Source organism: Antechinus flavipes, chromosome 2 (genome assembly GCF_016432865.1).
Source record: "Antechinus flavipes isolate AdamAnt ecotype Samford, QLD, Australia chromosome 2, AdamAnt_v2, whole genome shotgun sequence".
In the NCBI taxonomy this organism is placed as follows: Eukaryota; Metazoa; Chordata; class Mammalia; order Dasyuromorphia; family Dasyuridae; genus Antechinus; species Antechinus flavipes.
In genome coordinates, this window is record NC_067399.1 from 330,168,852 (window position 1) to 330,183,828 (window position 14,977).

The window sequence follows — 14,977 nt, forward strand, 5'->3', positions numbered from 1 at the left end:
ACAAGTACTTTACCTAAATAAAGGCAGATCTATTCACATAGCAGAAAAATTAGAAAGTAATGCTAAAAATAATATTTTTTAAAAGACAAATCAAATTTGAAACAGACATTAAATTTCAGTTTTAGATTTAGACAACACCATTATTAGAAACAAGAGAAAGCATAGCTATTAATAGAACTGACAGAAAAAAAGGTTCATTTCCTTCAACAAAGATTGAAGAGAATTGTGCCAGGAACCATGAGGCTAGGAGTAGGAAAATTTAAAAAAAAAAAAAAAGGACGAAAACTGTCTTTGCTTTCAGAAAGAATAAAATCGTTTTTTTTTTTTTTTTTTTTTTTTTTTTTTTTAAGATAAAAACCTAAACGTGATGCAGTGTGTATATAGTGTGACAAGTGTTCTCTGGTAATACCAATAAGGAAGAAAACATTTTTCCCACTGAAACTTAAGCTTATCTCTTCTATTGCCTAGCCTTTCACCTAAAAGGGACTAAGGAAGGCTTCATGGAGAAAGTGTCATTCAAGCTGATTCTAGAGGGTTGGATGGGAGTTCAATAGGCAGAGATTACATAATAATAATAAATGGTGTGCTCCAGAAGAAAGTGAAAGGAAGAACAATCAACGAGACCTCGGATCTGTTCTGAATAGAATACACAGCATTCTGGTAAAAAGACAAAAATCATCACAGAATCTTAGATTTAGTCTGAAAGAGATCTATCGTAAAGAATTTAGCACTATGCTTGGCACATACATAATAAGTGCTATATAAATTGTATTAGTATATATTGTTGTTGTCGTTAGTCCAACTTTATTATTTTACAGATGAAACCAAGACAAGTTAAAAGATATGCTCAATTTCGCACACTGAGCAAGGAACAGAGCCAGAATTTGATTAGAGGCATAGCAATGTTTTTGACTAAAGGAGCAATAAAGTAGCATGTTAATGTTACAAATTAAGCGGTATGTTTTTTCCCTAATGGAGAACAACAGGATGGATCATTCCCCATAGTGATTTTTCTGGATTTGGGGTTTGTTTGAGTTTATGTGTGGGTTTTTTTGAACACCATTGTCAGTCTGATATTTCTAAGTCAAAACATGCGGTGTTCAGGAGCAGCTCAGCTACCAGCGAGGTTTCCCGGCAGCCACGTCACTGGCACTGGGGAGGAGAAAAAAGGGAAGGGAAGCCACAGGAAAAATAGGGGGAGATGGAGTATTGGGCTTTATGTCTTCGAGGAGGTAACACTGAAGACAAAGCACGACTGAAGGAAACGAGAGGAGAAAATAAAAACGAGCAGAAAATCTAGTTAGCAGAGGAAGGTGAGAGGCCGATAGATAGGAAAAGTAGGACATGGAGGCGGCAAATGTACCCGCCCGGCCTCTAGCCCCACATTAGGCAAACGTCGCAGTCGTCAGGGCAACGACGTCGTGGCGCGTCTGGGTGAAAGGTCAGAGCTGGCATCATCACGGCCTCCTCGCTCGGCTGCGCCTTATCTCCGCCCCTGTAAGACTGTGACTCCCTCTTCACCCCTGAACTCCTGGGGTGTGCACCCCACTGCGAGGCTGGGGCGGTGGGCAGAGGAACAGCCGGGCGGGGCAAGCAAGAGGGTGGGCCCAGTGTGTCTCCTCAGCCCGCCTTGGGTCTCGGGGAAGCGCGGCGGCGTCCTGGAGCTCGCTTCGTTGGCGGTGTGTGTGGGCTGTGTCTCCCGGGGATGCTACGGGATGGGGGCGGGGAGCGCACTCAGCCGGGACCGGAGCGTGGGCGCGGCCTCCCCGGAGGCTGGCGAAGGCGTGGTCAACGCTGCCCTGAAACCTGGCAACGCTTGGACGCGACCAGGGCCTTATCGAGGTTAAGTCTATTTGAGCTATGGAAACGAAGCTCTTTTGGGGGATGGGCCGTAGAACTGGGGATGTTCCAGATCGTGTTGTTCGGAGTGTATTTGTGTATGTCAAGCGAAGTGTGCAGGGTTTCCCCTCCCCCCTTCTTCCTCCGCCCTGCAGGTCGTTGCTACCCATGAGGTGAGAGCTCCCAACCCATCGCTAAAATTAAAATTTAAAAATGCTGCCTCCTGGAGTCCTTGGTCCATGCTTCTTCACTGGCATGAGAAGAGGTACGTTCCCTCCCACCCCCATGGAACATACCTTTATCGCTTTTTTATTGAGCAGATGGAGAACCACATTAGTCCTGCCTTTTGGAATCTCCACTTCGCGAAATTTGCGGCCTTTCATCCCGTTCCTTTCATAGATCTTGGTGCATATTTCACAAAAAAAGAACGTGTAAAACCCTTTTCCTAACATAAATATACTTCCTCCAGTTCAGGTGACTAGTTCTCATCCCATTGGTTTGCCAAATTCAGATTCATTAATTTGTTTCTTTCAACAAGTGTTATTTGTCCAATTATTGTTTTCTTGACTTAGTTATTAAGTTTTAAATTTTGTTTGCAAATTTTTCGATAAAGTATTTAAACTGACCTTGCTTTTACAACTTTATTTTCCTCTGAGGAGCCTTCCATTGCAACTATTTATTTGGTTACTAACTCTTCCTTTTATAAAGCTCCTGTTTTTCTGCTTCTGGCTTTTCACATGCCATTTTCTCCATTAAGAATACTCTCTTCTATTTTTTGCTTTTGGCCCTATCTTTCTTTGAAGGCATAACTTCAGTCTCTATTAGTAGGCATATTAAACACCTACCCACTCCAGAACTTTGCTATTTCTAAGGATACAGATAATAAAATGAGATTGATAGTCCCTGCTCTGGACTATCCTACATGAGGTATATATAAACGGATAATTAAATACAGTATGTATACAAAACAAAAAGATATCGACTTAGAAGGGGACACTAACTTACCCTATGCTTACAAGGCAGTAAGCAGAGCCTAGATTAAAACTCTTTAACTTCTAATCTGATATCTCTTCTTTCCACTATTACTATTTTGCTTTCTCTGAACTCACTTATTTTTAAATTCTGGATTTTGTTACCTCCTATAGTATTATTTTCTGTATCAATAATTTGACCTGCACAGCTCTATTGGGTTTATTTTTTATTTTTTTGTTATTCTCAAGTTGACTAGCACAATACTTACAGTCAATAAACAACAAATATTTGAATTTTATTAAGATGTATGCAACACAGAATTTCAAGTATAAGGACCACTCTTTTAATACTTGAATTTTATTAAATAAATTTGTATTCATCAGCAGTCCATGGTACTTGTTCTTATATAGAATAATTAGAAGCACCAGATCTGTCTCTAGCAATTCTCTAAGGAACACTGAAAAGCAAAGTCTTTCTTATCTTTCAAGAATCCTGTCCCTTTAGTCTAAGTTCTGCTCAGCCTCCTTGATCCCCATTTTGGCATCTGACTGAGACTTGTCACCCACCGCTTCAAGACTACCCTTTGTTTATCCTCTTCCCCCTCAAATCCAAGCATCCTCCTCTCAGAAAGCAATATTTTGTAACAAAAAACAACTGTTAGAAGTTGGGAAAAACTTGGCTTCTCATTCTAGTACTTACCAGTGAGTAACCAACAGTAATGTTTGGACCAGTTATGGAAACTCTGGATCTCATTTGCCTCATCTTCAAAATGACATTGGACCAAATGTTCTAAGTTTTCTTTCAACTCTATAATTCTTCATTTGAAGTCTTAATCATGATTAGAACGGCTTTTCTAGTCTTTCCAGTTCATACAACTGCCTGTAGCTTAAGTAGTTCCTATTCCATCTTTCCATAGATAATCCGCTTGCCATAAAATTTCTGGGCCTGTTTTGGAATTTTCCCACTTTCCACCTAACTGAAACAATTTCATTAGCATTTTCCCTTTCTCTTGTCTTTTTTTTTTTTTTTAAACTTAGTTTTTCTTGAGAGTTTTTATTTTCATTAGATTGGGAGATCTATGTTTTTTTCACAACTTGAATTTTATGGAAATGTTTTATATAACTTCATTTAACTTCACTTTGCACAACTTTCTTAATTGTAGATAAGAATAAGGGAGAATACCTAGAACTCAAAAATTTTAAAAACAAATGTAAAAAAAATTTTTTTTTTAATGTAACTGGGAAAATATTAAATAAATAAGTCAGATATAAAATGAAACAATATCATTTTAACTAATATAGCCCTTATGTAAATCCTAAGTCTTAAATGATTAATCAACAAAAATTTATTCAACAGTTACCATATGACAGATGCTACACCAAACTGTGGGGATACAAAAGAAAATAGTAATAAAGCATAATTTCTGTCCCCATGGAGCCTATATTCTAATGAGATAGACAACATCCAGAATTAAATGGATAAACTTAGGGAAAAAGAGGCTTTAGTGAATAAGGATCCTGGAAAGACCGGCAGAAGATATTACTTGAGCCAAATCTTAAAGGAAACCAAGCATTGTGAGAAATGTAGTGGAGAAGAAAATGGTGTGAATTCCCACTTATTTCTTTCTTTCTTTTCCTTTTTTACTATCAGAATTTGGTTTTGTTTGTGATACTCTTCTTTTTTCTACTCTACCCACTATCTTAAATCCCACTCCTTTTACATTATTATATTTCTATACTATACCCTTTTGTTCCACTAATCTTTTCTTCCCTGGCCCTAATACAAATGGTGTTTTTAAGATTTCTGTCTCTTCCCCTCCCCCCAATTAAAAACTTTGCTTCTTCCCTCCTTTCCCCATCTTTTCCCTTTTAAACACATTCTCAATCTGAGCTTCTTCCTTATGTCCTTCAAGAGCTGTCTCTTATCTTTCTTTAAGACATAAAGACTTCATTGTCATTTAGTCCTTTCACATTGCTTTAACTTGTTTATCTTCCTAGAATTTTTTCATTTTCTCAAAAGTAATAATTGGAAATCATCTGGTCTATTAAAGATTCATATTTTTTCCCTCTGCTTTACAAGATAAACTATTCTTAGTTTTAGGTTTTTCTCTTTGCTTTTCAATACATTTTATTCCTAGTTTTCCTTTCCTTTATAACAATTGCTGCATAATCTTATAAGAGCCTGACTGATCCTTTGATCCCTTTTTCTTGCTGCTTAGAATATTTTTTTCCCTTTGACCTGAACACTTTTAGGAATTTGTCAGTCAATTTTGAATGTGTTAAATTTGAAGGTTTTTTCAGGTGACCTTGTATAGATCTTTTTTGTTCCCTATCTCTGAGTAGTTTTTCTCCCCCTAAAATATGCCATTTTGATATTTATTTGAAATCAATGGATTCTTAATTTAACTCTCCTTGTCCTGTTTTTCAGTTCATTTTTAAACAGCAAGTCTACCTCATGTGTTCTAATATTTTGTCTATATTTGCATTCTAGTATTGTTCTTTTATTGGATTTTGAGTTTTGTTTTCATTGTTCTTTTTATCAAAGTATCTATTAATTTTTTCAACTTCTTGTTTTATTTGTTCATTTTCCTCTTTAAATTTTTCCTCAAATGCTTTATTTCAGTCTCATTATATTGCTATATTTCTCCTTCCCTCTCTCAGAATCCTTGTAACCAATTCATATTTTCCCTCCTGAGGTCACACTTTTAATTATTGCTGAATTATTTTTTTCTTAAATAATTTCTTTTTCTGGAATTTCATTTTGGGAGTGTTGACCCATAGTATGTTTTCATTGTTTTAGGAGTTTTCTTCTATTTCCTTATAGTGTCATCTTCTCTGCTAGAGTTGACCTGCAAAAGGTCTGTTTCATATCTATTTCTTTTCAACTTTCCTTTTCCTCTGCAATTTCTGCAGTTACTATTCAGATTCTTCAGTGCTGGATCCAGAATAGAAATGGATAAATTCAAGAAACCATTTCTTTCAAGTCTTGGAGTAGGTCAGCTAGCAAAACTAGTTCATAATAGTTTCTTAGCCATTTGTGCTTTACCATTCATGTGATAGGGTTTGGCACAGGGCAGAGAGTTGTGGGAACCCCTTCTGATCAGCATAGATCCATCATAAAAGAATTTACAAAACCAAAAAGTTAGACTGACAAAAAGAAGTTTATTGTTGTCACTGAGAAGTCAGCCTTTGCTAGGAAAACTGACTTCTTCAATGGTAAGGTCCTGACAAAGATGAAGTTCCTAGCAGAGAAATCATGGCAGAGAGAAATAAGCAAAGGGTATAGAGAAATCTTGGCAGAGAGATAAAAAGGGGTTAATTCTGAAAAGAATATCTTGAAAGCAGCTATGCCAAGGCGAGAGAGAGAGAGAGAGAGAGAGAGAGAGAGAGAGAGAGAGAGAGAGAGAGAGAGAGAGAGAGGTTCTTCGGCATGGCATGTTCCTGTTTTGGCCCTCTGCAAAGAATTGAGTGAGCAGATGCCCACTTTATCTTGACTGGGGACTGGGGGCTGGGAGCATCTCTAGCCAAAATCAGGCTGAAATCAGACCAAGATCTTTGAATTGAATAGAAATTTTCCAATTGAATCAATAGTCCTAGACTAATCTTCAACTCAATAGAGGGTATAATCAGTAGTGAGTGTTGTCATTTGCGGGGGAGGGGGAGGAGAGGAGGAGGATGAGATGTAGGTGCTGGTCTCCTCAAGATAACAGAATAAAACTACTTATCTTGATTCCCTGGAGCAAGTCCCTCCCAGAGGCAAGGGCTCAAGAAGAATCTCTCTCTCCAAGGAGTTTCCCAAGTGCTCCACCTCATGGCTCCCCACTGAAGTCAGAGACAGATAGTTTCAGGGATCCCTCATCATTTCATCTAGAACTCAGAGATAGAGATCATGGTCCAGATTGGGAGGCTAAGCCTGAGATCCTTTTGTTTGTGGCCTGTCTCCAGTACATAATACTAGACTGGCATTCTATATGGGAGCAGAATTTTTTCCATCAGAGCCTCAGAGGATGTGATTAAGCTTTGGCCCTCCCCCTGCTACAACCCCTGAATGGGTTGGAGGTTCTAAAAGCCAAGGTTTCCAGAAAAGACTTTCCTTTTGCATGGAGTGGTCTTCTAAATATTGATTTAAATCTTGAGCTCATTATGTGGTCCTCAGTTTTGACTATTTTTAAAGGAGTATTGAGTACCCCAGTGACATTTCTCTCACTTTCATTTGATTAATTTGAAGATATTGTTGGGTTTTAGGTAACTCTGAAGGATCTGGGCAGAAGTTTCCCTTAATCCATTGTTTCCTTTCCAACCTTATCTTTAAACCTATAGAAAACACTTAAGATTCTGGTTTCATTTTTAAAATTGATTTGGAAGAACTATTAATTTAACATTTCTTAAGGATAGTTATGCTATCTTTGAACTAGCATAAAAGTTTGCATTTTTAATAGTATTTTAGCATTTTACATTATATTATGTGTGTGTGTGTGTGTATGTGTATGTCCTATCACCCACTGGACTTGGGAGCTTTATGAGGAAAGATATAAAATCTTTCTCATCTTTGTATTCCTCATAGCACTTAGAATGTTACTTTGCACATAGTAGATATTCAGTATATACTTGTTGGATGTGTAAATGTATAGAGTAGAAAAAAGGAGAGAGATGTGAGAGATCTTGTAGATATAAAAACAAAATTGGCAACTGATTGGATATAGATAAAGGAAGTCCTCAACATAAATAAAGCACCATTTTTATTCATATAATTTCCTCTGCTTTCCCTTATTACCCACTAAATTAGAAAAAGAAAGAAGACTTATATAGGTATCTCTGTTCTGGTTTTTTTCTGGCAAATTTTACTAAAGAAAAATAACCAATAAGTTGTCATTCCAAGCATTTATTAAGAGTCTCCTATATGCTAGGTATTGCATTAGGCATGGAGAATACAAATATAAAAAATGAAACAATGCTTGCCCCTCCAAGTAGAAAGATGTATCAGGAGAAATAGACTTCTCCATTCACTCTCACAGAAGCTTTTCTAAACCTTCTCTTTCCTCCTTAAGATCCAAACCTTAACACTTCTCTTATAACTGAGGACTTTGCCTCTTACTTTATAAAATTAAAGTCTCGACAAAAAGGGGTCCTTCTGGCCAAGGTTAATGTGTGAGCTTAATTTTTTCTCTTTCCTGTCTTCCTCCTACTCATTGCCCCATCATACCTTTCCTTTAGTCTCTAACTATGTATTGGTTCCTCCCCTATTGCCCTGATATATGCCGAAAATCTTTCTCTTATTTGAAAAAAATTACTAGATTTTGCTGTCCCTCCTAGCTATCATCCTGTAACTCTCCTTTCCTTAAGAAAGCTATTCAATACTTCCATTTATTTTTCTTCCTTTTCTAAACTGTCTGAAATTTGGTTTCTGGCCTCATTCAATTGAAACTGTTCTCTCCCAAGTTGCTGAATTTCTTAATTGTCAGATCTGTTTGTCTTTTTTCATCTCATCATCCTTTTTATCTGTATTGTTTGACACTAATGACTGTCTTCATTTAGTTTTCTGTATTTCCTAACTTCTCTATCTTTTCATCCATATCGTGTTCCCTAACTATGAATATTGCCTAAGGTTGTTTTGATCCAAGTCCTTTCTCTCTCAGGAATTCTTAACTTAGAGTCCATCAACTTGATTTTAAAAAATATTTTTGAACTGTATTTCAGTGTTGATTGGTTTTCATTATAATCCCTTGTATTTATTTTTAACTATTTAAAAATTCATGACAAAAAGTTAATAGTCTCTTTGTCAGAAGAGAAGAAAAGAGGAAGGGCATAATAAGCATTTATGTAAGGCCTAATATGTTCCAGGTACTGTGTTAGCACAGTAGTTCTTTACAAATGTCTCATTTGATCCTCAAATTAACTCTGCAAGCAAAGTGCTGTTTTTATTCTCATATAATCCTTGAGGAGACTGAGGCAGGGGATATGGCAGGGAAAAAAAAGAGAACTAAGGACAAAGCTTTAGAGATTATGTGGAAAAGACAAGTATAGAAGGAAGAAAAATCAAAGAAAAAAGGGAAAGAATGTTAGAGGGGGAAGAGAAAAAACAATATATAAAGGATGTAGAAGGTATAGCTGAAATTTGTTGTGAAAAATTTTAATTCCTATCTAAATTTCTTTGAATTTAATTATGTGTCAATTGGCAAGCATTTGTTTTTCTGATTTTTTTTTTTTTGTCCTCAACCAGATGAACAAAAAAAAAAAAAAAAGAAAAAGAAAAAAAAGAAAATCCTGGAGCATGGTTAAGCAAAGCCAATTTAATTATGTCCAAAAAATGTATCTGCATTTTAAATTAATTAATTAAATTCAGGAGGGTTAGCATGCTTCAACATCTTTGGAATTGGAGTTTGTAATTGCATTGATAAGAGTTCTGAAGTCTTTAAAGTTTTAATTTGTAATATTTTTATTATATAAATTGCTATTTTTCTGCTCATGTCATTCATCAGTTGACATAAACCTAGGTTCCTCTGAATTGTCCATTTTACCATTTGTGCGTCAGTCACATTCAAATATCATAATTTAGTTATACATTCTATAGTAGATGGACTATCCACTTAATTTCTAGCTTATGCTTACCATGAAAAAACTAAATAGTAATCCCAGTCATGGTAATCACTGGGTTAAAAGATATGCAAAGTTTAGTGGCATAATTCCAAATAACTTTACAGAATGGCTGGTCTAACAATTTATAATTAACCCAACAGTTAGTCTGTCTGTTTTTTTGAAGCCTCCTACATTTGTCATTTTATCATCTTTGCCAGTCTAATAGGTATGAGAAAGTATCTCAAAGTTGCCTTAATTAAATTTTTCTAATACCAGTTTTGAACATTTTATGATTATAGATATTTTGGATTTTTTTCCTTGAGAAATGCCTGTTGATATTCTCCAGTTATCATTTGAGGAATGACTTTTGTTCTCATAAATGCAGTCAATTCCTTGTGTAGTTTATATATGAGGCCTTTATTGCAGATATTTTTCCAAGTTACCCGTTTCCCTTCAAAAGTTAGGTGGTTTGATTTTGTTTATGCAAAAACTTTTAAATTTTAATCAGAATTGTCCTTATTTTCTTTGATCCTTTCTCTCCCTTATTTAATCATGAATTGTTCATTTATCTATGGATCCAAAAGAACATTTCTTCCTTGATCTTCTAATTTGCTTAAGGTGTTACCATTTTATCTGTCATGTATACATTGAAGTTTATTTTGGTAAAGAATGTGATAGTGATTTATACCTAATTTCTCCCAGTTTACTTCCCATTTTTCTAAGCAGTTTTTGCAAATACTTACCCTAATAATGAAGGTCTTGAAGTACATTGAATATGAAAATTCTATGTTCAAATACTTGCATATGTCATATACTTAATTTCGCCATTGAACACATTATTTAAAAAATTTTTTTCAAAATTCAGATTTCCATATTAGCCATGTCTGAAAATGTATGTCTGTTTCTATGTTTTAAATTCATTATTTCAACCAGGAAATGAGTAAGTTCCTTTTCATTCCTTTGGTCTCATGATTTATCATTGTATTGATCACAGTTTAGTCTTTTAAAGATTTTTCTCTGTGATGTTATTATATAAATTGTTCTCTCAGTTGTTTTACTCTGCTCTGCATCAGGTTCATAAATATCTTCCTAATTTCCTATGAAATTGTTCATTTTATCATTTTTTATGACCTGATGATATCCCATTACATTCATATACCACAACTGTTTAGCTCTTTCCTAATTAGAGAATACTCCCTACTTTAGTTTTCAATTTTGTGCTCCTATGAAAAGTGGATATGGCCTTGCTTTAAATCTTGTTGATATTTTGTGGATTCCAGTAACACTTGGTTTGTCTAGCTATCCTCCCTCCCACTTCCTACATGATTGTCACACCTCCTTTTTAAGTTTTATATTTATATTTATATATACCTCTCATACCACTTCTTTTTCATAGTGCACCACTACAAATATGTTGCAGCTGATTTAGATCTCGTATGCTTCCCTCTATTCTCCTTTGAGTTACAAACCACTCTGATTCTTCAACATGATACTCCAAGATTTGTAGCCATACAGCATCACCAGGAGAATATTTGCAGGTTTTAAAAAAAAAAAATTAAGATATTAAATCATTTACTTTAGTACAATCTGAAATGATAAATATTATTAGAAAAATATATACCAATAAAAATTTAATTACTTTTAAAGTTACAAATATGAAATTTTCAAATATTGACCTTTTTTTTCCCCCTCAGATTGAGTTCCATATGACTGGGAAGATGAGACTTTCACTATTTTTCTAAGTGAAAAGAATGGGTCCAGATGTACCTTTGCTGAATGATTACAAAAAAGACTTCTTTCTGAAGCGTTTTCCACAAACAGTTCTTGGAGGTCCTCGATTCAAATTAGGCTATTGTGCCCCTCCTTACATATATATTAATCAGATAATTCTTTTCCTGATACCATGGGTCTTGGGAGGAATAGGAACACTTTTGTACCAATTAGACATTCTGAAAGACTATCATACTGCAGCTCTTTCAGGTGGATTAATGCTTTTTGTTGCATTTGTCATCCAAATGACAAGTTTATATGCAAGAAAGAAATCAGTGACTGTAGAACGAATGCTGAATCCGGATACCTTGACAGATGAAGATGAATATGAATCTTCAGGTTGTGCAGATGCTGAAACAATCAAGTTTATAATTCCAGGAAAGAAGTATATAGTCAACACTGTTTTCCATTCTGTACTTGCTGGAGTCACTTGTGGACTTGGAACATGGTATCTGCTTCCCAACAGAATAACCTTATTATACAGTAATATAGGAGGCACTGTTGTGATATTTATCTTTGGTTGGCTGACAGTATGCATAGGAGAATATTCATTAATCATAAATACAGCCACTGAGACTGCTACTTTCCAAACGCTTGACACTTACGAATTTACAGCTCTCATGAGGCCTCTTTATATTATTTTCTTTATTGCTGTGGATCTTGCACACAGGTAAAAAAATTATTATTTCTTTTGTGCCATCAATTGCTTTAGGCAGATAATATAAATTATAAAATAACTTTCCTAAAGAGAAAATTTAAAATAGTAATTCAAAAACCTTTATATGACCATGAAATTAGGTTATAGACTAACTAAAAACCATTAAAGTATAAAACCAGTCTTGAATAAAGAAATATGCTAGAATTAAAGCAGTTATCCATGTAATCATGGAAGAAGGGAAAAAAAGTTTTTTTCATTATTTGATTAATTGCTTCAAACTTTTTACTCACCTCAATAAGGTGATTAAAATCTGTAAGCGTTATTAATGTCATTTTAGAATGAAAAGATGAATTATTTTTATTTTGGTTGGAATTTTTCTTAAACAATAGGTTTTTTCAGTCTGTCTCAATGACTCCCTTTGCTCTGACAAAATTGTGGTTTTTTTAAAGTCCCTTAATAAATTGCTGCATAACATGGCAAAATATTCCTACATAAGCCATGCCCAAAAATATATGTTCCTTTTGATTTGTTAAAGTCATCACCTTTTCATCAGGAGATGAATGAAGTGTTTTATCTTCATGCTTTTGGACTTAAAATCATTGCATTGGTCAGGGCTTTTTAAAGTCTTTCAGTGTTGTTTTTCTCAATATTAACATTGTAGTATTCTAATTCTGCTCACTTTTCTTTGTACCGTTTCTTAAAAATCGTATTTTCCTCTGAAATTGTCCATTTCATCATTTCTTGAGGCACAATAATATCCTATTACATTCATATACCACAATTTGTTGAGCTGTTCCCCAAAAGGAAGTTGTCCTTGTATATAGTTTCCAGCTTTTGCCTCCCATGAAAAAAACTGTCATAAATATTTGTGTCCATATAAATCTTTTTTCTCTTTCTTGGATTTCTTAGGGCCAAAGGCCTAGTAATGGCATAATTGGGGTCAAAGGGTTTGCAGAGTTTGGCAATTTTCTCACTTTAGTTCCAGATTGACAGTCCAGCAACAGCCCATCAATATACCTATTTTTTTAGAGTCCCCCCAACCTTTTTCATTTTCCTTTTTTATAATCTTTGCCAGTTATGGTAATGGGATAGTACTTCAAAATTGCTTTAATTTCATGTTTCTTAATTATTAGTGATAAAAAACTTATTGTTGTGTGATAGTTTGATGACTTTAATTTCTTTGAAAACTTCCCATTCTTAACTTTTTAACCATTTATCTATTGAGGAATAGTTTTTAGTCTCATAAATTTGAATTAATTCCTTATATATCTTACAAATGAGACCTTTATCAGAGAAACGTGTTACAAAGATTTTTTTCCTGTTACTTGTTTCTTTTCAAATTTTTACTAGATCAGAATTTTGGGTACAAAATATTTTTAATTTTAAATAGTCAAAACTGTCCATTTCATTTTGTGTGATTCTTTCTGGCTATATTTTTATTTTAAAAAATATTCTGTGTATGATATTTTCATAAATAATGTTTTTAAATAGATGAGATTTAAAATTGATAAAATGATAGAATGTAAAAAGTAACCAAGCCCATAATTAATACCAATTTGTAAAAGAGCTACACATGAATCTTTTGATGAAATTAGCTCAAATACCAAAACAAATGTGCTTAGTTCCCTATAATTTGTATGGAAAATTTACTAAATGATAATTATTTTTGCTTCTTCTCCCCTTAGTTTGACTCTTAATTCTCTTTCTATAGATTGCAGCTTTCTGTTCTCCAGGTTTGTATCCAAGTAGAGTTATAACAAGCACTTATATATATTTTAGTCAGTAAAATAAAACTGACTAACTCCTAGTATTTTTCTTTTTTTTTTTTAATATAGTCACTTTAGTTATACTACATATGAACAGCACGGACTATAGTATTTATATAGTCTTAACACCAAATATAATGTGTTAATGACTTTAGAAGAAAGCATATTTACATGGTGGTCTCTTTTCTGGTACTATGATTTGCAAAGTTAATCAGATAGATTGTACTTGAATACTCCTTTTAAAAAGTTGTGAAGAAATGGTATTTCAACATATATCTATACATATATACCCCTTTAACAAAAAGAAAGGTGGTTTTTTTCTTTTATAGAGATTTTCTTTCCAGAATCATAATTTACAAAATAGTTTTTTTTTTTTTTCCTTCAGCCTATAAACCATTCTTTGTTTTAAAATGGTAATTGGAAACCTGATGATATATATCCTGATTTTCATTTGGAAGGTCAGCTCCTTGAATAACATCCAGCAGAGATTTAGTGAAAGAAAAGTATAACATGATTACTATTCTTCATACCTTTTGCATATTACTTATTCTTAAACTAATATTAAGATAAATTTTTTGCTAAAAACCTGACTGGATTTAATAGCTAATATACCTTTTATTAAAATAATTTTTTGTTTTAGCATATTTCTTCAAGAGAAAAAAAGTTCCAAGAAAATCATAAAATACTTCCTCTACTATATGTCAATGGAAAGTAAAAATTAGCATAAATGTTGGTCATTTCTGCTTAGTTAATTAAGAAGAATTATGGGAAACTAATAAATAAAAATGATTTTATGAGCATATTTATTAATCAATATTTAAATATATAAATTATATATATATATAAAAATATATAAAGAATTGCTTTCCTTTTTCAAGAGGGAAGGGAAGGAGGCAAATATAAAGAATTGTCTCTTCAATTGAATGTGGTTGTTTTCTGAGGCACTATCTCTTAAGATTTGATTATAGGTAACCTGAAAAGCCAAAACAAATAATATTCCATCTCTTTTTAAGATATAAGTAATTGTTCTGTTTTTAATAATACTTTACTCTCATTTTGTTTAATCATCTTAATTAGCAAGAACTGAATATTTTTTATCATCTTAAGTTGATTCTGTTATTTTTCCATTAGTATATAAATATTATATATTTTTTCCTTAAGTAGGCCTTCGAGTTGTTTCATTTATATTTACGTAGCATTCTGAGATTTACAGTCCCTTTTTTTTCCTCACAACAATAAAAAAAATAGGAAGTACATGCTTCATTATCCTTTTTTTACAGATGAAGTAACCAAGCCCCAAGCAGCTAATTGGCTTAACCAAGGGCTAGTGAAGCAAGTTTCCTTATTCCAGATCTGATATTCTTTCTACTTCATGTGACCCGGTTTGATACTTTTCC

The 14,977-nt window shown here is 33.8% G+C and overlaps 1 protein-coding gene across 2 annotated transcripts in view; it reads left to right on the forward strand.

The window, feature by feature from the left end:
* Window positions 1-2,025: 2,025 nt before the first annotated feature.
* PCNX4 (pecanex 4) overlaps window positions 2,026-14,977 on the forward strand; it is a 48,708-nt gene continuing 35,756 nt past the window's right edge. For both annotated transcript variants that reach the window (XM_051977766.1, XM_051977767.1), the window contains exons 1-2: window positions 2,026-2,104; window positions 11,081-11,826. In XM_051977766.1, coding sequence (XP_051833726.1) covers window positions 11,138-11,826 — 689 coding nt within the window. In that variant the 5' untranslated portion in view covers window positions 2,026-2,104; window positions 11,081-11,137. The remainder of the gene's footprint in view (window positions 2,105-11,080; window positions 11,827-14,977) is intronic.